Here is a 25,324-nt window from a genome sequence, read left to right on the forward strand (position 1 = left end):
ATAGATCAAGTGGTATTCCTGATGGAAACATCATATTTCTTCATAAATCCATCCTGAAAATATTTTTTCTCTACTCTATATTGTTTCTTCGTGCATATTCTATATGAAACGTATAAGCGCATACGTATACAGGCTTATACGTATATTCTGCAAACGAATACAAGCTCTATGATATTCCTGAAAACATATTTTATACACAAAACAATTTGCTTTGGCAGATAAAATGACTAACATTGCATGTTGTGTTATGCTTTGTAGTAATATAAAGGTAAGGGACATACCGGCAAAGAGCAGTGAGAAAATAACAACTAGTTGATAGATAGCCTGTCCGAGGATGTTCTTCATCATGGTGCGGGAGATGAGCGGCTTGGTGCGGCCGTAGGGCTTGCGCTGCAGGAGGTCTGGTGTCGGCATCTCCGTGGCCAGCGCCAGCGACGCCAGCGTGTCCATGATCAGGTTCACCCATAACATTTGTACTGCCTATACACACACAAAACAATTGTATTAGTGTCACACACATACGTTCAACAAACGACTTCTAAATTTAAAAATGCTATGTCCGCTGAAGTCCATGAAAAACATTGTAATTGAAGATTTAATACAGATGACTGTAAAATAATTTTCGATAGAAAAGTGCCTAGTAATAAATACGTAGACCAAATTGTAATTAAAATAAAAAATTAAGTAAGAAGAGTTTATCCAAAAATCATTTAGCACAGTATCAATTCAGTTTCCATTTTTATAAGTACACAAACCATTCCTAACTGAAGAGAGAGAAGTAAATATAGGATTTTTTTTTTTATATCTTAAAACACTCGCATTTTATTATGGTGTGTCGGGCGATTACCGGAGAGAGAAATATAAAGGATTTTATTTCTTTTTTGAAGGTAAATTGAATATAAAAACCGTCACATTTGGTGTGGTTACCTTAAGAGGACTGTCCTGTATCGCGCAGGCGCCGATGAAGGCCACGATGACGGCCACCACGTTGACGGTGAGCTGGAACTGCAGGAACTTGGCGATGGAGTCGTACACGTTGCGGCCCCACATCACCGCCTTCACTATCGACGAGAAGTTGTCGTCCGTCAGGATGATGTCCGACGCTTCCTTCGCCACGTCCGTACCCGCGATACCCTGGTGAAGTAAATTTGGTGTTAAATATGTTTTATAAAGTATTAGCCGTGTTATACAATTGATCCTGATAGTGAAAGTAAAAGGTATAGATGTTTGTAATCGATGGATATTTTGTGTTAAGAGGATTGAATGGGTAACACACCATGACATAGAATAACAAAGACTTAAGAAAGATTACAGATTAAAAATAATATCTGGCCGTAACAAAATGTTAAATGTATTTAAAGACAAAATCAGAAATTCTAATTTAAATTAAAAGATCACCATATTTTTGAGGGACCTTAATCTTAGCTAAACCTTACAAGTATGACAAGTTATAGTCCTTATCATAATGATAGACGATGTATTGTATGATGTATCCTAATGTATTCTTCTTTTGGACTCAAATCCCAGCGTTTTTCTCAGAGGGAGGGAGAGAGTCGGCGAGGGACTATAAGTCTCTCCCAGCAGTAGGACTGCAAAGTACTCACCATAGCAAATCCGACATCAGCCTTCTTAAGCGCCGGTCCATCGTTAGTTCCGTCGCCGGTGACGGCCACCACCTCGCGCGTGTCGAAGGCCTTGGACTCGATCATGCCCTTCACCAGCGTGTACTTGTCCGTGGGCGACGAGCGCGCCAGCACGCGCAGCTTCGGCCACACCTTGTCTATTAGGTGCTGTTGTACCTGTACACAGAAATATAACGTTAGAATAAATATAGTATTGTCACAATCGAGGTGGTATAAATAAAACTGAATTTAGACGATATTGGAAGCAATCATGGCGATATAAATATAATGAAATTAAAATAACACGGGAATTTTCCCGGACTGGTTTTGTTTTCAGAAAAATGTCGTTTAATTAATATTTAGTACTTACAATGAATTAGCCTAGGAGTAATGCAGAAGTATACTTTTTATGATCATTTTGGTGATCAAGCTTTTTATGATCATATGAGATGGTAGACCAATACGAGCTTTGTTAAATTTCTTACAAGTTGAAATACCATATTACAGACAGGAACAACATATCGAACACAATTTGGGCATCAAATATAAAACTAGCCTATCATATCACATGCAAGTATTTCCATACAAAAGAAAGGCAATTTTAGACATTTCATAAAGAGAGCAGCTGGTTTGTCTAACACTCAAATACCCTTTAGTAAACCATTACGGAAATTACGCAGTTATTGAAATGAAGGTAGTTTGTTTACCTCGCCATTAGCATCCCGGATCCGGCTATTGAACTCCTTGCCCTCCAGTATGAGGAAGTCGTCGGTGGGCTTGAGGATGCCGCACTTGACCGCGATGGAGCGCGCCGTGTTCACGTTGTCGCCCGTCACCATGCGCACCGTGATGCCCGCCTTCTGGCACTTCCTGATCGCTTCTGGTACCTAGCAAACAAATAAAAAGACTTTAGTATATGATAGTGATATATTTAAGTGGGTATAAAGGTTTCTGACATAAAAAAATAGGTATACAGAAATAAAAGTGGTGATAATGAAGAAAAATACAAAAAAAGTGTGTCTATCTAATAATTCAAATTGATTTCAGCGCAAATATCCATGTTCAAATTACTATTTAGGAGTGTATATTTAAACAATATTTGTTATTTAAGTGTTTAAAAAACATCTGAGCGTATACGTACGAACATGCACGTATACGTACGATAAAATGTCATAGAAGAAATATTGATGAATACAAGTTACAAAACAAGGGTAAATTTAGTGGTATTCTAGAATATATAATATTATATTAGGTTTGTACTTACTTCTGGTCTGACAGGATCTTCAATGCCGACAACGCAGAGGCAGGTCAAGTTGTTCACGATGTTATCCTCGTCTTCCCAATTCGGTTCCTGGTCTATATGCACCTGGACAATACAAAATTATACATTAGCATAACATTTACTACTAAGTTCTAAAGTGATGTAAAATAGAGGAAATGAGTAATTATTATAATGAAACGACAATATATGTATTTTAAACATATCAATTGAATATATTTGTTCGAAAATTATAGTTATGATTGTCACAAAAGTGACTTATTGTAGAAAGTACGAAAAGCGAGACAGTTATTCCTTTATAGAAATGCACTTCATCACATTTTTCAGCCATATTTTTCAGCAGTTTAGCATCTTATACGTTGTTCTTACCTGGTTGATCTCAGCCTTGCCGGGCACAAAGTCCCTGTAGGCGACGGAGATGGTCCTAAGCCCGTCGCAGGCCATAGGTTCGATGACCTGTCGTACCAAGCGCTCTTGCATGTCGCGCGTGAACTTCTCCAAGCGACCTTCGTGTCCGTAGATGAATGCACATCTGTTGGGAAGGCAAAAATTGGTTAGAAAAGTCACTTTATTTTTTGCGAAGAATAGTCTTTACGTGAAAGGCCGTGGTAGTGATTGAAATTAGCCTTTTCCTTCATAAAGAATAATCGAAAATGACGGTTTCAGTAAGATAACAATCGTTAAACTAAGTTATAAGTCAATAGCCTGGCTGATGATAGGCAAAAGTATTCTCCACGATTACCTTTCTAGTTAATTTTGAATTATTTTATTTTTCTTTTTACTTTATCAAAGCGTCTCAAGCCGAAAAAGAGCCCTATGATTTAGGAATTACTTTTTCACTTAACCAGGCATTTTTTCTCAGTAATACTGAAATTTCATTATCAAAATAGTAAATGAAACTTACTTCTTCAAAACAATTTCGGAAGCCCCCTTGGTGTAGAGGCGGTAGCCGCCCTTGTAGGGGATGACGGTGGACATGCTCTTGCGCACGGAGTTGAAGGTGTAGACGCGCGTGAACGACTCCTCGGGGTGCTTCTCCCGCACGTGGTCGTAGCTCTGGCCCAGCGCCACCACGAACCCGAGCAGCGCGCACTCCGTCTTGTTGCCCACCTGCATGGGCGGCCCGGTCGGGTCTTGAGACGGCTGTGGGGGGAATATTTATGTTATTGGATGGACTAATTTAAAGTGGCTCTGTACTGATATGCTATCAATAGTAATAGACACGTATAGAAGACAATTAAGTACTTATTTGACACAAAAACATTTAGATTTTTTTTAAGGTATTTTTAGGTAAACTGTGAGTGTTCAGACAGTCAACTAATTATAACCATAAGTAACAACATTGGCCCTACAACAATCCATACTAATATTATAAATGCGAAAGTAACTCTGTCTGTCTGTCTGTCTGTCTGTCTGCTACTCAATCACGTCTAAACTACTGAACCAATTTGCATGAAATTTGGCATGGAGATATTTTGATACCCGAGAAAGGACATAGGCTACTTTTTACCCCGGGAAAATGACGCATTTCCCGGGAAAATTCAGAAAATTCAACGAAGTCGCGAAATATCAATATTTTAATGACATTGAATTAACAAAATTCCGTTGCCATGGCAACTGTTTTAATGGCGGATATGCCTTAGCGCGACTTCGTTATACTAAGAGATATAAATAATTTTGAGAATATTTTTCGTGAAAAAAAAAGCATATTTTATCACGCTACGACCAATAGGAGCAGAGTACCTAACAGTAAAAAGTGTTACAAAAACATGGAAAATTCTGACCCATTCTCTCTTATGTGACGCAAGCGAAGTTGCGCGGGTCAGCTAGTAAAAAATATATCTGTATCTCACGACTAACAACCAAAAAAATTTTAGACGCAAAAGATGAAATAATTTCAATCTTCTCGAGCCAATGCGAAAGTTATGCTTTCATAGCTAAAACAATGAACAAATTTTCAAATTTTGCATAGATTTACAACACGGTTTTTTTTTTTAATATGTAAACTCACCATAATCCTAGATGTGAAAGCACTGTTGACGGAGATACCCTCGACCATGGTCTCGGCGACGTCCTGCGGTATATCGCGGTAGTTGGGCGTGACCTTGCACAGCTTCTCGCAGATGTAGGACTGCACCACCGTCATGCGGTTGGTGGTGAGCGTGCCCGTCTTGTCCGAGCAGATGGCGGTGGCGTTGCCCATGGTCTCGCACGCGTCCAAGTGACGGACCAAGTTGTTGTCTTTCATCATTTTCTGAAAGAGAATTGTAAATTAGATGGTTGTTTTATTGAAGTTGTATTGCAGGTATATGTCGTTAAGAATTAAATTATTTATGTATTTGACTCTATTGCTAAAATACATTTTAGTTTGGCCTGAAGTTTGAGTAAGCTAGTAAGACCATAAGTCGTATATCAAGAAAAGGAAATTAACATGTAATCAATTATATCTTTCTACCGAAAAATATTGGTTTCAAATTGTTATATACTAAGCAAATAAATAACAGAGTACTTGTTTCTTTGTCATGAATTTAATATAGTATTCAGACATATGCATGCTCGAGTATATAAGGGCTATTAGCTATTACTTTCCAGTAAAAAACAAACTACATTTAGAAAGTAAAGTTATATCGTAGTCATACCTTGACAGAGTAAGCGAGTGAGAGAGTAACAGCGAGCGGCAAGCCCTCGGGCACTGCGACCACGAGCACGGTCACACCGATGATGAGGTGCTTCACCAGGTTGTTGATGTACGTGGCCTTCCACACCTTGCCCTGGATCACGAACGTCTGCACGCAGAAGTTGATCACGAGGATGATCACCGTCAGCACGGCGATCGTTGAACCCGCGTAACCGATCTGTGGATGGGAAAAGTATATTAATTAATGTATACTGGTTCAAAGCTTAGTTTCTAAAAAGATGTTAGTATAGCAGTGAATGTCTTTTCAGTAGTTTTAGAAAAGGGTCATTAGATTGAGAATATGTGGTAAAAAGTAAACAATTGTGAAACATAGTATTCTGATAGAAGTATGCTCGGGAAAACCTTTTTGCCAATTTGTTATTGGTGGTATTATATTGGTCAAATTCTCATACATTTATTGAAGTAAAAATATAAGTTTCCAAACAGTTGAGTTTCTTTGTTTAACGCTACTTTGGCCTTTATTTACTTTAGATTTGTGAACAGAAGATGAACGAAAATCGTTGCACCAATGATGTTTTTCAGATAATAAACATAACAATAAAATATATTTCGAAGAAATTCTTTTAGTAGTTGATGATGATTTTGATGATTTTTCTTACCTGTATAGCCAGCTTAGTAAGCTTAGCTTGTAGCACAGACTTCTCCTTCTTGTGCGAGGTCTCGGCGGCGGCGGGCTTGTCGCCGGACGGCGCCACGTGGTTGTCGTCGGGCCGCGCGTGGTTGGCGCCGTGGCTGTTGCCGGACGCCGGCAGGGTCGCGTCTTCGTCACCTAGTTACGTGGGATATTGTCACTTCATGGTTTGTAAAGAGATGGTATTGGGTTTAATGTTTGCCAATGGTTTTGATACAGCCGGGAATTAAGTGTTTTTGTTCAGAATATTGTCCAATTCGAGCGAGGCAGTGTGTATAAAATAAGTCAGTGGATTAATTATTTAAGACCATTTTGTTATTAAAGAGAAAGTTTGGTTTCAACCAATAAAGGTTAAAAGTTAATTAATACGATGTAAGAGGTGCTTTCATAGCCTTTTCTAAGATAAGTAATTATAATGGGTATATGTTAATAAACACTTAATTCAAGGCTGCACTAAAATATCGAAAAATTTGGAAAAAACAATCAACTTGTGACTAACAAATAATTTACTTGAACAAAAATATTACTTTTATTTACTTTACTTTAACAAAAACAACAAGTGCTATAACTTTATAAAAATATAGGGTGTTGCTTTTTTATCAAATTTCAAAACTATCTACGTATTCGTTTACATACCTTAATATATTAATATTAGAAGTGTATTATTCTAAAATTTACACTATGTTAATAGAAACACTACTATTTTAAGTGTTACTAGGGAAGAATGCAAAGATCTAAGATGCTGTTATGTGAAAATGATAAATGTAAATTATTTACTTTGAAAATTTTAGTTTTAACTTTTATATATAAGAAAATTAGTAACGTTTTTTAATCTATAGTATCGCTGCTATATGAAATACTACGTTTTATTGACTAGTAGTGCCTTAGACTAGTAGTATGTTTTAGTCGAGTACACTTAAGGACAGATTATTGTACCCAGCCCAAACAGGTAAGCTTGGAAGCCACAAAACTAAGCACCATCACCACTTATAATAGGACACAAAGTACGCTGACACAGTTTATGACAAAATCACATGAAAAAGAGAATTTTATAGTAATTGAGCAATATCAGAAAATACGAATGATATTGAGTGTTTTCTGCAATTTAAGTAGAAGCCTGTAATAAAGATTAATTAGTCCTATAATTTTTTAATCTACAACTAACATTCTATACTTCTACACGATTTTTTGTTACTCTTCAACTAAGCGATTTTGTGAGATAATGCGTTCAGAATACTTCGTGTATATTTATATTAGGTTTATATTTCTGGCCCTGAGTGTACCAAGGGTATTCTTTAAAGCGGGGCATAGCAAAGGAGGATACTTACCGGACAAGCTCTTGCGCTGAGTTCCTTTGCGTTGCTGCTTTTTAGCTTCTACTCGTATCAATATCCGATATCCATTGATAATTTTATTTTAAAGCATACACATTTATAAACAATGATTGGATAATTTATTGTTTTTACACCATGCAGTCAACACGACAGATACACGATGCATGTTTCATATGTGTATGTTTATTTAGATATTGTTTTTATGTATTTTTTATTTTATTTTATTGTTGTTCGGCGACATGGAGGTGGGCGTGCAGCAGGCCGGGGTCGGGGGTGGAGAAAAAAAAGTTGGATGTCATTGAACGGATCACACTATATGTTTGGTTGTGGTACTAAATCTAAAGGGAATCATGTCATGTTGTTTAAGCATTTGAAGGAGCACTATGGTTAAAATATCAACTAAGTAAGCACTAACATTTTATTTACAATGGTTGAATTTTATGAGTTTTATTGGTGGTTCATTTTCTCGGCCTCAATTGCTTAAACATAGCGACTAAATTGCATTTACAAATGTATGCTTTAAGGATAATTTTAATAACATTTTTTTATGGTTCTTGAAAGGAGATTATTTTTTTTTATTGCGACTGAATAATTTATGGGCATATTTAGACATCGAACGAACATAGAATCACTTTGGAATATATCATGCTCCCACAAAACATGTCAGGCTATTAGTCAAACATAGAACATATACGAACAACGTTTAACAAAACTGAATCAACACGACACTGAACCCAAGACAAAAACAAAAAAATAAAAATTTTGAAATCATTCACGTCACCAATAAACAAAATAATCTCGATTTACTAATGAAATTGGTAAAAAAATCGTTGAAGTAGATACATTTTTGGCCAAACATATATTTTTTTACCAATTTCAAGATTTTATTTTTTTCATCCCTTTCGGGAGGGGGAGTGCGGTGGCTTGATGACAAGGGGAGGGGGTAATTCATACGTCACTGGTTACACTAATGTATGCACCAAGCATCGGGCGTACTGTGCTCATTTAGCTAAGCCAAAAGTAGCTTTATCGCATTGCGTTAAGTTATAAATTCGTTAAGCGTATTGAAGCGTGTTTGTCTAAATGAGCATAGTATGACAACGCTAACTATTTGCGGGGTATTGCTAAAGGACAGTCTTTCTGATGACCACAAATATCACTCTTGGACAACACTACATAAAGTCGAAATTTCTTTGCGCGAGGAATTTCGACTACAGCACAATTCCCATCACCGTGGTTCATCAGTTAGGCTGTCCACAAACTAAGTAGGGGACAATATCAATAGTGCTACCGCTGTGGTCGGCATACAGTATGGGGTGTGTGACTGACCTTTCTTCATCTGCTTGATCTCCTTGTCCTGCTTCTCGACGGCCGCGCCGAGGAGAGTGAAGATGATACCAGCTTGGGAGTTCACGCCGACAGCTGTCACTAGCATTTTGCCGGAGCCTGGAATTGTTAGTTAGACGATTTGAATTGAGGTGTTTTAACGGTAAGGTTTCCTGCTTCTGGGTAAGGGTCTCCTCCCGTAATGAGGGAGGGGTTAGACCTTGAGTTCACCACGCTAGCCAAGTGCTAGTTGAGGAAAGAAGGCGCTTTGCGCATATATATTTCTTTCAATAGTATCTCCTTTTCGACCCATTTTAGAGCTTAATCCATACTCTTGAATTATTTCCTCTCTTACTAAATAATAAATATTTATCGATAGAATGTAGTCGTCGGTGTTTTTGCTCTAAGAAACATTACATTTCGCCGTTGCTAAGGGCGTATTCACTTTCTATATAATTATACATTTCAATTGCTTTATATCTCCCATTACACTCTTCACATTTGGCGTATGTACATACCTTCCATGACGTGAGTACCGGATAGCACCATGGGATCGAATGATTCACCCTTCTTGACATGGTCCGATTCACCCGTCAGTGAGGATTCGTCGATCTGGAATATACAATATACAATATAATCTATACTAATATTATAAAGCTGAAGAGTTTGTTTGTTTGTTTGTTTGTTTGAACGTGCTAATCTCAGGAACAACTGGTCGGATTTGAAAAATTATTTCAGTGTTAGATAGACCATTAATTGAGGAAGGCTTTAGGCTATATAACATCACGCTACGGCCATAAGGAGCGGAGTAGCAACGGAAAATGTTACAAAAACGGGGAAAATTATGACCCATTCTCTCTTATGTGACGCAAGCGAAGTTGCGCGGGTGAGCTTGTATACAATATACTTTATTAATAAAACAAACAGTTTTTATTTAGGTTAATTAGTGGTTAGAAGGAAAACCCTTTCATTCGTATTTTTTCCTTCATAATTTATTACTTTAACCTAATAATAACTATATTCGCTTAGCCTTTGTTCCAAACTATGTTGGAGTCGGCTTCCAGTCTCACCGGATGTAGCTGGATACCAGTGTTTTACATGGAGCGACTGCCTATCTGACCTCCACAACCCAGTTACTTAGGTATTAACACGATACTCTTCGGTAAGACTGGTTGTCAGACTTTCAAGCTTCTGACTACTGTTAACGACTGTCAAAGATCTTCGAAAATGACAGCCGGGACCCACAATTTAACGTGCCTTCCGAAACACGGAGGAACTCGATATGTATAAGATGGTCACCCATCCACGGAACAACCTCGGCAAGCGTAGCTTAACCTCAGAGATCGATCCGTGCGGCTGTTGTAAACTAACCTAATAATAACTAATGGCCTATATTTGTCAAAGGCTTTTTTTTAATGCTTTGGTGTTATTTTTTTCCTTTAATCCTCATTGTTGTAATGTAACAATTATTAAAGGGATCGTGAGCAGTTTTTGAAAGAGTCTTAATCAGAGCCCCGTAGTATAATGTTATCGGTCTTAGACCTATCAAACATTTTCAAAAATTGCAAGCAAAATAGGTAACTGAAGGTAAAAGTATTTCGGTATCTAATCTACCTAAATGTTTATATTTAACACATAGCTCTAAACCAGTAATATTCAGTACATAAGGAATATTTAATATGCAAATATAGAATTAATAATTATCACGCTAACTACACACAATCATCATAAAACACTGCAGTATTTATTATCAAAAATTACATAACATAATTTTTTAACAAACAAAATCCGTTCGTTCAAATAGATGATAAAATTGTCGCAAATAGTTATTATATTTATCATAATGCTTTATTGCTATCTTACGGGCCGCGCTTATCGGCACAATCTAGACTTGAAATGACGCAAATCACCACAATTATACCTTATCTTGAAAGTATGCTTGATAGGATATCTAGGTAATTTGGTTTCGATTTGCCTAAATATGCTGTGTTGGACATTGAGCCTGTGTTTGGATGGAAACAAAGAATGCGAGAATCAAAATAACTACGGATTTGGAATTAGTCACTAAACATACGTATGTACATAAGTACATAAAATCGCGCCTTCTTCCCATAGGGGTACGCAGAGACCAGAGATAAGTTTAAAATAAAGGACATTTGTAAGGATCGTACCAAGTGGCGTTCTCTGGTTTTTACCTACCTCTAACATATTTAGAGTATGAATAAATATATTTATGCTAACACAAATTTTGTATATTTTCTTTAATAGGTATAGTTCGTGTAGTAGCGATTGAACTGTCACTATCGGATAAAATTGACAATTTTATTATACTTAGTAAAACTAGATGAAGGAAAAAATCTAATCTGACATGTCCATGGTCCAGAATGAAAGTCTGTATAATAATCCTAAAACTACGTGCCTTCAAATCACAAGATCTCATCTAATAATTGTCCTATAAGATTTTTACGATACTAAAAAATCGAGTTATTCCATTCGGATCCCCAATACTGATACCCTAGTATTTTTAAATTATTTTCTATTCCGGTCTGATCCCCTGACTGTCTATTATCACATTTTTAGGACAGTCAATAACAAAATATGTATACAGGTTCTATTAGATTATGTTATAGAATTAATATATTATATATTTTTATTAATCTCATCTCTATACATTTTGACCCAGAAATCTCCAAATCTTTCTTAGTATTTCAGGAACATGCAGTCTATTTAGATTTATTCATTTCTTTGGCTAGCTCAACAGTTGAATCCTATTTATTTATTTGTTTTATTTTTTTTACCCATTACTGTCCCGCTGCAGGGCAAGGGTCTCCTCCGAAACGAGGGGAGGGGTTAGGTCTTGAGTCCACCACGCTGGCCGAGTACAGGTTAGGGGACGTTGCATGCCCTCAATAAATGTATTAAACAAATTTTAGGCTTGCAAGGTTTCCTCACGATGTTTTCCTTCACCGTAAGAGCAAGTGATAATTATTTCTGGCATCGTTGCGGCAAAGTCTGAAGCTTTTGTAATATATTTACCTGCGAAATAGGCTGTTGGTGTGTGAATGTATTGTCTATTGGTTCCAAAGTAACCAATCATTGATGAGTTAAGTTCGTGATGTCGTTCTGAGAAATCGGTTATTAATGAGACTGTATTAGTCTTGTTTCTACACTGAATATGATTACTGTTATAATGTTATATAGGTAGTACTTCTATTTCAAAAGACCAAATAATATAAATCTGCGATGATTGTAACTCGAATCAGTTTTTATTTCTATAAATAAAAACTGACTCGATACTTTATGAGGCTTTTTACCCATAGATGAAACTAATGTGTATCGATAGGATTATAAACCCTAAGTTATATACTGAAGTCCGTCAACTTTTTGAGATATTTAATGTAATACCTACACTTAAAAATGTATAAAAATACCATATTTTTACTAAAACTTTTTTGTATGAGACTCACAAAAACTCAAAAATGGCACAGGTCACTCTTTTTTTTTAAACTGATTTTGATCAGCGTCTCTTAAAATAACCCAACAGTAATCGACTAACAAACGTTTATATCCAAAAACCTTTGAACTTCTCTTTACAATTTTTTTTTATAAAGTAGTGAATAACATCTGTTTTTTATTGACTGTACTTATCCATTAAATATAGGAAGGGGATCAGACCGGAATTAAAAAATAATATTAATTGGTAGTGGATCGGTTTGGGGGATCAGACCGGAATAACTCAAAAAATCCTTTTAATGAGTCATTCTAATGAATTATCTCGCATATCAAGGAGTGTCTATAAATGCCGTCACGTATCTATGTGCTCAACTATGGTGAAATAGACACACCCAAACTGGTTTAAGACTATAAAATACGAAAGACGACATAATATGTAGATAGGACCTTGATTATAATTACTTTGACGTTTAGCAACTGGCAAAATTATCTTGATTTTATTTGTTGTGTAATAAAACTGCGCGTTTTTAGTGAAATGTTTCGCTTCTGATTGAACGTAGACTACCTGACACGAGTCACAAAGAGGCAGATTTTTTTGTTTAAAAAGTGTCATACTTTATTTTTCAGGGTCAGCTAACTACCTTCAAGCTAAATTGCATCAAAATCTGTGTGGTGATTTAGTCGAAAGCGTACCAAACGTACTTTCGACTTTACCATCTATACTAATATTATAAAGCTGAAGAGTTTGTTTGTTTGATTCTTTGCTTGTTTGTTTGTTTGTTTGATTCTTTGCTTGTTTGTTTGAACGCGCTAATCTCAGGAACTACTGGTCCGATTTGAAAAATTGTTTCAGTGTTGTGTAGTCCATTTATCGAGGAAGGTTTTAGGCTATATAACTTCACGCTACGGCCATTATGAGCAGAGTGGCAACGAAAAATGTTACAAAAACGGAGAAAATTCTCTCTTATGTGACGCAAGCGAAGTTGCGCGGGTCAGCTAGTTAGTAAATATGTCTGGATATACAACCCTTCGAGACACAAAGTAAACTAAAAATCTATAAATAAAATAAATTAAAAAAATGTAAATACACTACAGGTTGGCGATAACCCAGTGAGGCTTATCAGTGTTTGATCGCTAAGGCATTCGTTTATCAATTGACGCACGTTGTATCAATACGATATCAGTGCAAATATACATGACGGTGTACGGTGTACGTTGCGAAAGGGACGTCTGTCATATGAGATGTTTAAATAAATGTTTGGTTATGTCATTTTTGTTTGTTTTATTAGTAATGGCGCAGTTATTGTTTTGTAGGTGAAGGAAACTATTGTCTTCGAATATATTTTCGCAGTAAGAAATTTGTGAAATTAAAAAGGAGATTTAATATCAAAGTTACCTACATCGTATTTAGAACTAAAATCGCTAAAGCACATTTTTATAACACCCTAATGAGAAAGATAATTTCAAAGGAGTGAACCAAGCATTAAGTTTCGAGATAGTCACTTTGAAAGACATCTTTAGTATATCTAGCTAGCTTACACAGACGGTCTCAATGTTTGAAAAATACCTAGGACGAAACAATAAATACTGCCTAGTAACCTAGTTCCTGTCTTAATTTTATTTTAGAGATTATATTGTATATAAACTAGCTGCACATATTGTTAAACTATTATTCATAAAATATTAAATAAAGTTTTAGTCTCGTACCTTCAAGTCATTGCTCTGCAGCAGTATACCGTCAGCGGGCAGCAGGTCACCGTATTTTATCTGGCAGATATCTCCCACGACTATGTCGCTGATAGGTATCTGCTTCACTTCCGAGCTCCGGATAACAGCGAACTTGTGCTCGCCTTCTATCCGTGACTGCAGCCCTCTGGAAATTAACACAAGTTATGATTAGAATACACTGTAAAAAAGATCTTAAATGCATTTGTTTAAGTTTCAATTTGCTGTACCAATCAATATTTATTTATAGAAGAAGAATTTCGGATAAATCAACCTTAATTTAAGGGAAACAGTAGTGTATTACATCAGAATATTATCTATTAATTTTAGCCCAGAAATAATATTTGCGATAGCAACCAAAAGGTACTCAGGGAGGCAAGAAGACGTAAAGCGTAAATTTAACATTGGAAATTGTAAAAATATGCTACTAAAGTGTCTAATATTAATAGGTATAGTATTAAAAAAATATGTTTTTCTCACCTGAATTGCCTTTCTTTCGTATAATCGTTGAACGCTGTTACTATAACGACGACTATCACTGATATAAGGATTGCCAGACCTTCGATCCATTGGTAATGCCCTTCCTCTTCGTCAAGATGTGCTGGAATATATGAAATTTACGATATTAATATACTAACTACAGGAGAAGATAGTTTAGTACGAAATACTGCTGTTCTAAATACACTACACGTATATGGTTATAGAGGTTCGACGGCGTAAAGAACGTTTTCACACAGGACGTTTTTTTGACACGTATTTCTAATTTCCTTACCTTTTTCTATAACATTTAAAAAGTTGTTATAGAAGCGTAGGAAAATTAGTGTATGTGCCGAAATATCGACCCGTGTGAACCCGTTCTAAAGATTTTTACTACGAAATAATGTTTTTTTCTAAGGGTGTTGTTTTAATACAGTAGAGTCAAGTTTTACAAACAGGATGTTGTTAAAACTCCACTTTACTTAAAACAACAGTTGCTTAGGTAAATTAAATAAAAGAAAAACTAAAGAAACATTATTCGATAGTAGCGAGAATAATACATAAAATACTTATAAATAATATACGAATTGAGGTTATATGAAAAAGCGACATTAAATTTTAAACTCAATTACAATGTGATTTAGGTGTTCTTTCCTTAATCAAGATTAGCAAGTGACAGTCGGAAACTGTAACTTGTAGTGATAAGAGGTTCAATTCATTAGCAGGGTACTGCCATTCAATGAATCATTAATGAAAGGAATTAAGGCTTTAGTACCATAAAATAAATGTTTTAGAGCTATTTTTGTTATAAAATTTAAATATACATAATAAATATTTGGATAGATTTATAAGCTATTCTAAATCTAAAGGAACCAAGGGTAGTTTTGGATGGGATTATTTTGTGTTGGATTAAACAGGTCTATTATAATAATTTAAGTGATATTTTATTAAATATTTTCAACTACATCACCCTAAAGGTGCTAGTGCTCTAAGCAAACATAGTGCTAACATGAATCCATAACAAAAATCCCATTTAACATACAACATCTTATTCCACGATAGTAGACAACAACCTTAAGACATATAACAACCATTCAACGAAAAAACATATTTAAAAACTAATTTCCCAACAAGGCTAACATCATCAATAACACGGGCTAACACGACTCTATTCCAATCACTACTCACACACGTACGAGAGAAAGGGACAGTGGTATACAAGAAAGAGGGTAGAAAGAGAGAAACGATGCCATAAGCCGTATCAGGTGGAGCACAGGTCCAATAATGGAGTGGCATTGAATTTAATAGGGCCTGTAATATTCATTGTAGGACTAATTGCTAGAATGTTAATGCAATTGGATCAGCTTGTGTTACATAAGAACGATTTGAATGTGCTCTAGTGTAATTTTAGAATAAATGAGTGGATTAACATAGATAGATATATGCAAATATTACTACGGATTTGAGTGTCAATTTAGTTCATCTAAAGCTGTGTGTTCCGTTTTAACGTAAAGTTTAATCTTTGCATAAATAAAACAAGGACAATAATGTGTATGTATAAAGATGTAATGCGGGCACTGTTTATTAAATTCTGTCCCGAAGAGGATTAACTTGCCATCGCGTTATTAACACGTCGCTAAAATATACCTCTCGAGGCTTTACCTTACCGTCACGAAGCGTTACTCGGGACATACATATTCGCTGTCAATAGAATACATGAAAGAGATAATATAATATTCTGTAGCACTCTAAGCACACGTATTCTCAATCATCAAAGAAATATCGATATTCCCGCATCCGAAATTTCCCTCAGAGATAAATTGTTGAAATATTTCATCGCATTTCAATTGGTTAGCACCGACACCGGTGTCGCTTCGCATAGAAATTATGTAGATTCGTTTCAGTTCACTGAATCCAGATATGCCTTCACAATATCGGTCAGAAACTATTATATCGCATTATCTATTCCACTATGTCGTTTGTTTCTATACCGTCAACTTTCTCGCGGACCTTGGATCCGTATAAATTATTTATAAAGTTTATTTATCGCAAGGAAAGTTATTTAGAAACATTTTAGGAAATCAAATGCCAGTATTGTTTTTGTCTTGCGTAAATCAATAATGGCAGATGTTGTTAGTGTGATAGGTACATAGGTACACATACTAGGACACAAGCGGACATTCCTACAGTCGGCCAGGATCAAGTCAGGGTGCATTCTACGCTGTGGTACTCAAGACCGAGTGCGCAACTAAACCAATAGCATGCCTCGTTACCGTGGTCTATGTTTAATGACCACATTACTGGTCGTAAATATTTTAAAGACTCCGAACTGCATTCTGTAGTCGAAGGTGACGCATAGGCGTAAAATCATTCGTCTGGTAGTTTCAATTAGCTTCGAGCTTCGGCGGAACTGAGTGACTCCGTAATAAACCTCGACTAGTAAATGCAGTGTGATCGGGCGGAATATCGGAACAATGATCACAGGTAATCGAGGGTAGGTATTAGACACAAACATGATCAGTACAGATACAGTTTGATATCGATTTAGTTGCTGTAATGTAAAGGATATTTTTGGAGTTATGGAAACTAGAAGCCAATTTGTACTTGAGTACCTACTTAGATCTAATGCAACGGACAATCGTGTTATACCACATATTCTTACCAGGGTCGTCTAATGTTCCCATATTGTAATTGAAAAGGAAAAATACATTAATTAATATACATTACCTTATGCTAAGGATCTTAATACATGCACGAGATATGCTAATATTAGAAATATCGTTTGTATGAAATTGTTTGAAGATCTGAAGTGTGTAGAGTGTCTTCCGGCAGTTCGGTTTAAGAAAGTGTTGATGCCGATAATGTTCTGTTTCGAAAGCTATTACACATTTTTGTTAGTGAAGCGCCTCATGATTTAGTTACGTGGAAAATTTTCTCTTGTAAGACAAAACATGTTCAAAAACTATCGGGATTTGAAATTCTTCAGAACATGTATCATGGCGGATCTATTTATAAGACCTAATTTGTTCTTTCTTTGACAAAATCCACATAGCGAAGCTATTTACAGTTACATCAAACATTGAACGACAAGAGCCATTTGTAGTATCATTTACGAAACGTGACTTTGCATGTACAATTCGCGTTAAAACAGAAAAAAAAGTTACCTTTGAATAATTCAAATGGAGCACATGACTTATTTCACGATCGATCGACAGAACCTCACGGTCATGTGGTATCTTACAGTGACAGTTACGGAATTACTATAGAAATTATCGAGAAATCACATTTTGATTGTAATGCTATGTTGTAAACAGACAAAAGAGTCCTCAATACTTTTAAAAAAACAGACGGTAACTACAGTCGTGTAATTTCTGCAGAAGTTTAACCATCTGACTGGAACTATATTAGAAAATTTTTTATCGAAAATCCTGATGCAAAATCAGATTTTGATATAAAAGACTGCAATCAAAAATATATTTTCTCAACAATTTCCATAATCATCTACGGGTTAGTTAACTTCACAACAGTGTAAAAAGTACTGTACTAACCGATGTCAGTGGGGTCGTCTGATGGTTTGTAGAAACTCAACCCTAATGAGACGACAGCAGCCACCTCGAGGATAATGAGGGTCACGTCTTGCAGCGCCTCCCAAACTAAGGTGAGGAACGTTTTGGGGGGCTTCGGCGGGATCAAGTTCGAACCGAACACTTCCCGCCTGTGCTGCATATCCGCTCTCGAACCGCTAAGACCTGGAGAGAACAAGAAAAGGTACATATTAATATAAGTACATTGTTAATGGAAAGGTTAGGAAAATGTCTTACTCAATCATTGTATTATAATAAATAATATGCTGGAAATAGTAGCTTAAAACGCATACAAGACTAGCGTATATTAGAATTTATTTGATAGTTTAATAACATTAAATAAAAAGCTATTGTATATTAGATGTCCAGCCAAGCCATAAGTTTCGTGGTTTATTTCAACAAAACTTTATACAATTTCTTTTTACCACGAAACAAACAATTTAATAAAGTTCAACCATATCTTAACTGTTAAATACGTTCCCATTGTGTAAAAAGTCTTTGTATTATTCGAAGCAGAAATATAAAAACTACGACAAAACAGTGAGAGCCATAAAACTTTTCAAGCGTAAGAAAACTTCTGTTTCTTTAATTAGATAAACAACATTCAGATACGTTTGAAGTCCATCCCACAAGAGCTTACAATCTTTGAACATTCAGTATTTAGATAAATATAGATTGGCTTTTTACTATACCTTATATCTAACAAACATTTTTTACAACGTAAGTGAATTCTTACTCTATCACTTTATGAATAAAACTCTATTTTATGTGAGGCTTTGTAATCGTAAACGTTATGTGAAAGCCTCAAATCGCGATATAAAAGCGACACGTAAAATAGATGAGGTTGAACGAATAGACGATAACGCAAAAACTACCCGCAGAAACGCTGTAATAAAATTTATGCTCGAGAATGAAACGGTTGATTGGGGAGAATCGAACCATTCGATATTATCTTAGCTATTGATAGCTCCCCAAGATGCGGTAGACGGAGATCAATTTTAGATCCTTTCATTTTTGCTTCAAAAATGTAAAATAGTTTTCTAGAATTTATAGTAGATATGATAGGAGAGTTGAGTAACGTCAGTACTTTACTTTATACAACGTAAAAACTCCTACGGTTAATTTCCTTTAGATAAATTAACTAAACGGAAGCTTTACGTTACCACAAAGGAAGTAAGCTATCACTAAGCTGCACACCGTAACAAAAAACTACAATTTTCTTTTATAATTCAACGTTAATTAGCAAAACGTATTACGGATGCAAAAGCCGGAATAGTCTAAGGCTTAAGAGGATTACGTGTAAATGAAATGAATGAATTCATCTCTCGTCTGAAATGATTTCTTGAAATTCCAAGCAACAGATTTCATACTTGGCTTCATTGCGAAACTTTACTTTGAAAATATTCATGTCGTTGGACCGAAATGAAGTCTCCGACTGAGGTTGGAGTTTTCAGAGGTTCCCTCATTTTAGTTAAGTCAACAAGCCATTGCGAAGTCACCACCACTATTCATTTAATACTTTACCTCGAGCTCACTTAAATAAATATGATCTGATTTTAAAACTGCGCTTTGGGAAATCCTTCATTATAGTTCAGTTTGTTCGTGTACCCGCGTTTTCTTATATCCGCGGCTGTCAATCACATCAATCACGCGCAAATGTGGATCATTTTGATTGATTGATTGTGTATTAGCTCCCGTTGGGGCATCGAACTCGGAAAAACTTCATAGTACATAAATACTTATTGATGTTACTACGATACAAATATCTACTTTAATACGATGAGTCAGTATCCGATGTATTTATAAAAAAGTAATGCGAATTGTTTTGTATCTTAAAGTTTAACCTTTTCTAAACTAACCGGAGAGTAGTGTAAGTATTCGAGAGCTTTTATGTAATATATTTCAGGTGTCTGGTAGCAAATTTAACCTCCATGTAAATCCTAAAAAATATTTTTCATATAATGTTTGAAACCAATAAAACTTCTTATAGATTCATCCGCAGAAATCTCCGATAAATACACGTAATCCGTGAATTTTATGAAAACATTTTTCAATCCTTACTTCCTTATCTTTTAAACTTGTGAATTTATTAAGCAGCGTTCCTTAGGAACACCCGCTGACGGCGTGGGTTCCGTCCTTTTATGAATATTTATCATTCACAACCTACGTATCCCTGAGGATCTTCTTAGAGGATTGAGAAATGGAAATTTTAATTCCGTCGAAAGGGAGTTACGAGTATGGGTTTTGGAGATCATTCTTATTACTTATTAAGCAATTTGGGATGAGATGAGCTTAAGGGATTCTGCGGTGATTGTGCAGCTTGATTTATTAGATGGATTCTTGATGCCAGTTATTTTATTTGAAAAGATAATTTAATATGGTTTATTAAAAAAGTATTCATGCTATAAAACTTTATTGTTCGATTGACGATTGTCACAAATGTGATAGCATGTCACTGTCTTACTTTAAATTATCACCAATTAAATAATTTTAACTTGTGGTAAATGTCGGAACTAATTAACTGCAATAACCAGTTTTTTGTATGCTAAAAGAGCCGATAAGTAAACACATGTCAAAGACAAAAGCGTTGTAATATTCAAAGAAAAAACTCGACGATGGCCCTACTCCCCCTTTCAAATTGTTCACTGAATTGAATCTTGTAATTTGCCAAATAAATTTAGCGTTATGCTCCGAGGGAGGGTGGAATAAAAAAGGAATTTGTTTGTATTTTTATTTGGCAACATTACTTAGTAAAAGGGGAGGGAGGGAAGTGGGCGTGACCGTCCTGCTCGCAACGTCCGTTTACGCCATTTTGGCGAAATTGATACGACGCTTTAGGCGTTCGGCTTAATATAAGCAATCAAACATTGTTTTCGTATATTCCAGAGAAAGGTAGGATTTCTTTAGGCTCTCCGATAAATGCTCTTTGAAAGTTGCGGTAACATTAAATATGGTTTCACGGTATGCGGGCATTTGCCGTGTTATGTTATGTATACTGCACGGTACACATTAGACCTCGTACGTGAGTAAAAAAGGTTCATTCATGTTTCGTGTCCAAGTAACACTGTGACTTGCATTATGCACGCCATTTAAGAAATTCTAACGTACATATTTGTAGAATTTTTTAACACATCGCAATGTATTTATTTTAAACACGTGAACGTGTCACGCTGTGAGAACTCATTCATTTCGAAAGTAGAGAATCGGGTTACTTGGTTTAAATGTGGTTTAGCCTACATATCGTGAAATATAGTATCATGTTTAACGCGAGGAAGCCTTTTTACTTGTACTATGTTTCGTAAGTCGTAGCGTCAGTTTTGACTACAGCAAAAAAACATGCTGCCCGTTTTAAAAATGACATCATCAAACCAAAAACGAGTCTGCTAGATTTCGAGTTTTTTAGGCACCACATATTTTTGTTTTTAAGTGTGGGTCGCAGTGTTAATAAGACCGTAAAAGCTAAAGTCGTCAAGGCAAAGTAAACCTAAGCTCATTCCAATTAACTATTCAAATCCAATAATCTAATGAAGGCGAAACCTCCATTCAAAGAGTTCGGTCAATAGATTACGATTGACGTTGCGAATTCATCCGAGTTTTACGATAGTACATGTTTGAATGTTTTATACAAACACCATTACCTGACGGCGCGATGATGTAATATTTGTATTCTGTACGGAGCGCCTTGTGATGCGATGAATTTTAATTTAAACAACTATTTTTGGTCGGTCGGTGATCTGCTTGCTTGAGAATGTGTGATGATTGATTGTGTTTTGTCCTGAATTACTCTATGATATCGTCATTTTTTAAAGGATGTTATTATAAAGATTTTGGTTAAACAAACTGCTACAGGCTGCAGTAATTAAGGGTAAAATAACTACCAACTCGGTTGAATAAAATGCTCGAAAGTACCGCCGCATAGTCAAGTGCACTTTGTGGTGCATACTTGAACGTCTACTAAATACTAGCGTATATTTTTGAATGCAGTAAAACTACGAGAATGTAATTATTTATTACAGAACTCCTGGAATGTCTGTTGTCACAGGAACATTGTGAAAACAATGTTGCCTTCAAAGCTAAAAAGAGTTATTTACTCTGAATAAGAACAGGGCCGTTGTTCTTTCATCGTTCAAGTGGGACCTGCAACAATTTGTTTGGACAATCCGATTTAATCGCGTCGTAACTTTTGTTTTACAGGTTCTTGTGTAAACTGTCCCAGAAACAATCACGTTGAAGACCCCGTGTTATGTTCCCTCGCTAAATTGGGAGCTAAAAAATAGATTGCACGGGATGTTTGGGATACCGGGATTTCCACGTAAGCTTGTGCGTTACATAATTGAACGTTTACTTGAACGGCTATTAAGATAAATATTGTACATTATAGAAAATAATGCAGACTAGCATCTTGCGCTTTACTGATATCCGTTTGTACAAATAGTGACGTGGGACTTTCGTAGCGTAACTAGTTCAAAGAAGTGTCTATTCAGAATTTTCACACGGAATAAATGTGTGATCTGCAGATTGTGCTCTCAGGTACGACTGACTTCTATGACTAAAGTACAGAAGATGAATCAGCAAAACGACTAGTATCTATGCATTGCTATTTCCTCGAATGCAATCCAGATTAAAATGAATTTCTAATATATATCGAGCATACGAAATCAGTTTTATCCTTATACCGTGTTCTAAGACGATCCTGCAATTGGATCGCTGAAACATCGACTATAAATGTATGAGCAGGTGCATGCCCGGAAACGGAACGGCACTCGATAATCGTAAAATATTGAGTGGAGTCAATGTACGAAGGAATTTAATATAACCTAAACTCGTGCTTGCTACCAATGTTTTAGGGTATTGATTTTCGGATTACATGCAGTAGTACCGTGAGTAAAGTAATCAAGTATATGAAATAAGAAGGTTGGTTTATTTCAGCCAGTTTTTTGCTACGAATGCGGCTTTAACTTAAAGGCAGCTGGAATAAAAATTATGTATAATGTTTTTCTTTGGAAAGATTGGGTTTTTTTTATGGCCAGACCGTTATTCTTGAAGTCGAAGTTGTAATACACTTACATTTTGATAGAACATGTTTCGTTTGAAGTAATAGGAGCTGGGTATCATATTGATTAACCCATCTATAAATTATACGTGCTGCAGGACGCTTAACATAAAGCAACTTTTATTAACAGCTAAGAAATAAGGCATTTATACATAGTTAACTTCAAATGCTTTACCTATGGAACTGAAAAGACTGGCCTACTCTTATTTCAAAAGTATTTCACGAAAAAATGTTTTTCCTTTTACCAAAACACTGGTTACGTAAAACTCAAATTACAACCTAATTACAGTACATATTAAACAGAGTGCTGATTGCGGTAATAACCCTATAAGAACCCATGAACCCTTACCCACGTAGGACCAAGGTTTTCGTATCTTTTCCCTTACAATGTACATATAAACATTACACACGATAGAGCCTTAGCAACGTCGTTACGAGGTACTAATAGCAGATTACGATCGCACTAACGATTGACCCCGGTTTCCCTCGCCTTATTCGCGTGTTATTGTACATTATGCTAATCATTCTCTTGTTGGTTACTTGCTTTATGAATAAGGTAGTTATATATAGATTTTTGTATTATTTTCATGATATTATACTAACTGTTCCGTCAAAAGTTGAAAGAATACGCACTAAAAACTGATCATGAAAACAGTATTCGACGAAAAAGTTCCTTTTCTACTATCTCATTCTTTTCATTAGCCTAGCCTTCCAAACTATGTTGGAGTCGGCTTCCAGTCTCACCGGATATAGCTGAATACTAGTATTTTACATCGACTATCTATTTAAATTAAAAAAATCTATTTACAATTTGTATATACTGTAAAACAGTAATAATGATAATGTCCTCCTAGCCGATATACGGCTACGGCGGTCAATTTCATTGAAACTGGCCATCTGTGCAGGACTTTGTTTATGGTGTCCAAGTGTGTGCACAATACACAGGTACACTCTGTATTCCATCACTCTCATAGTTTGGTGGGACGGATAACCGACACGACCAGTGAGAGGTCAGGCGCAGGACCGACGGCTTTACGTGCTCTCCGAGGCACGGAGGTCTTCGACCTCAACTTCCTAACTCCGGGCAATCTCTAAGAAATTCTTAACAGAAAATCTCAGAAAAGACTTTTTTGGCCCGACCCAGGATTCGAACCCGAGACCTCTCGCACCGCAGTCGCATATACTACCGACCGCGCCACAGAGTAAAAACAGTAACTATATACTTAAGAGGAAAAGCATATACAATCTCTTATCTACAAAAAATCAACCTGGAAATACTAATTCAAAACTGATGACTCAGCGAAACTTTACATAACGATTGATAAAAGTTTTAAACAGCAATACATCGTAATCGAATTTATATCAATCGCCTTGTTCGTTATCAATAACAATCAGAATGGCCTAATTAGGACAGTTCCCGTCGACATTCAAGTGATAACCATTCATTATTTTGGACTAACTTTTTCCCGTTTCTTCACTTAAAAAAACAACGAACATATGTTTTGGTATTTATTAGTAATTGACACTTACTTTCAGCTATTTGAATTAAATTTAGAGAAACCTATTTATCCGGTAGTAAAATACCTCTAGTAATTTTTATCCCACTGGTGGGTAAGGGTCTTCTCCCGAAATAATAGGGGTAAAAGGTCTTGTGTTGAAAATAATTTGTATTTATATAAATCTGATCAACAATTTCGACTTCCAAGCGCCACATACAGACAGTCAGAATTACATTTATATTTGTATTTCGTTTGGATATCAGATATCGCAATTATAAGTCATCCATCATCTAATAATACCTACGTATCTGTTTCGATAACAATCTGATGCACGAACTAAAATATTTTCAAATCGAATACCGATATCGTAAGCCTTTTATCTATTTAAAATCAGTAAAGAAATAATGTCCGTACATGATTTTTCCTTCAATAGAGTAGCTTCTAGTTTGTTCTATGTTCGTTGTACATTGATGATTTTCCCTTGATCGCGGTCAAGGGGATACTTGGAACCGTCAATGGATGAAGGAAGCCCTAGATGTGGGTCCGGGGTTGCAGGCGTTGAGTAGTCGTATATGTATAGATTGTATAGTGTTCCGAGAGTATATTGCTTGATGAGAAGTATAGCTTGGTTTGGTACTTAACG

At 35.9% G+C, this 25,324-nt stretch overlaps 1 protein-coding gene across 12 annotated transcripts in view; it reads right to left on the minus strand.

Annotated features, from left to right (window-relative positions):
- PMCA (plasma membrane calcium-transporting ATPase 3) overlaps nucleotides 1-25,324 on the minus strand; it is a 169,505-nt gene that overhangs the window by 18,461 nt on the left and 125,720 nt on the right. For 10 of the 12 annotated variants that reach the window (XM_076131213.1, XM_076131214.1, XM_076131212.1 and 7 more), the window contains 16 exons: nucleotides 18,094-18,294; nucleotides 14,549-14,669; nucleotides 14,051-14,216; nucleotides 9,409-9,502; nucleotides 8,894-9,010; nucleotides 7,559-7,606; nucleotides 6,199-6,368; nucleotides 5,541-5,756; nucleotides 4,913-5,155; nucleotides 3,806-4,044; nucleotides 3,271-3,433; nucleotides 2,887-2,988; nucleotides 2,330-2,509; nucleotides 1,605-1,799; nucleotides 928-1,134; nucleotides 282-480 (listed from right to left, as the gene is read on the minus strand). In XM_076131213.1, the coding sequence (XP_075987328.1) occupies nucleotides 282-480; nucleotides 928-1,134; nucleotides 1,605-1,799; nucleotides 2,330-2,509; nucleotides 2,887-2,988; nucleotides 3,271-3,433; nucleotides 3,806-4,044; nucleotides 4,913-5,155; nucleotides 5,541-5,756; nucleotides 6,199-6,368; nucleotides 7,559-7,606; nucleotides 8,894-9,010; nucleotides 9,409-9,502; nucleotides 14,051-14,216; nucleotides 14,549-14,669; nucleotides 18,094-18,294 (2,661 nt within the window). The remainder of the gene's footprint in view (nucleotides 1-281; nucleotides 481-927; nucleotides 1,135-1,604; nucleotides 1,800-2,329; nucleotides 2,510-2,886; nucleotides 2,989-3,270; nucleotides 3,434-3,805; nucleotides 4,045-4,912; nucleotides 5,156-5,540; nucleotides 5,757-6,198; nucleotides 6,369-7,558; nucleotides 7,607-8,893; nucleotides 9,011-9,408; nucleotides 9,503-14,050; nucleotides 14,217-14,548; nucleotides 14,670-18,093; nucleotides 18,295-25,324) is intronic. The other 2 variants (XM_076131216.1, XM_076131221.1) reach the window with 1 other exon arrangement.

This window comes from Anticarsia gemmatalis, chromosome 25 (genome assembly GCF_050436995.1).
Source record: "Anticarsia gemmatalis isolate Benzon Research Colony breed Stoneville strain chromosome 25, ilAntGemm2 primary, whole genome shotgun sequence".
Classification (NCBI taxonomy): domain Eukaryota; kingdom Metazoa; phylum Arthropoda; class Insecta; order Lepidoptera; family Erebidae; genus Anticarsia; species Anticarsia gemmatalis.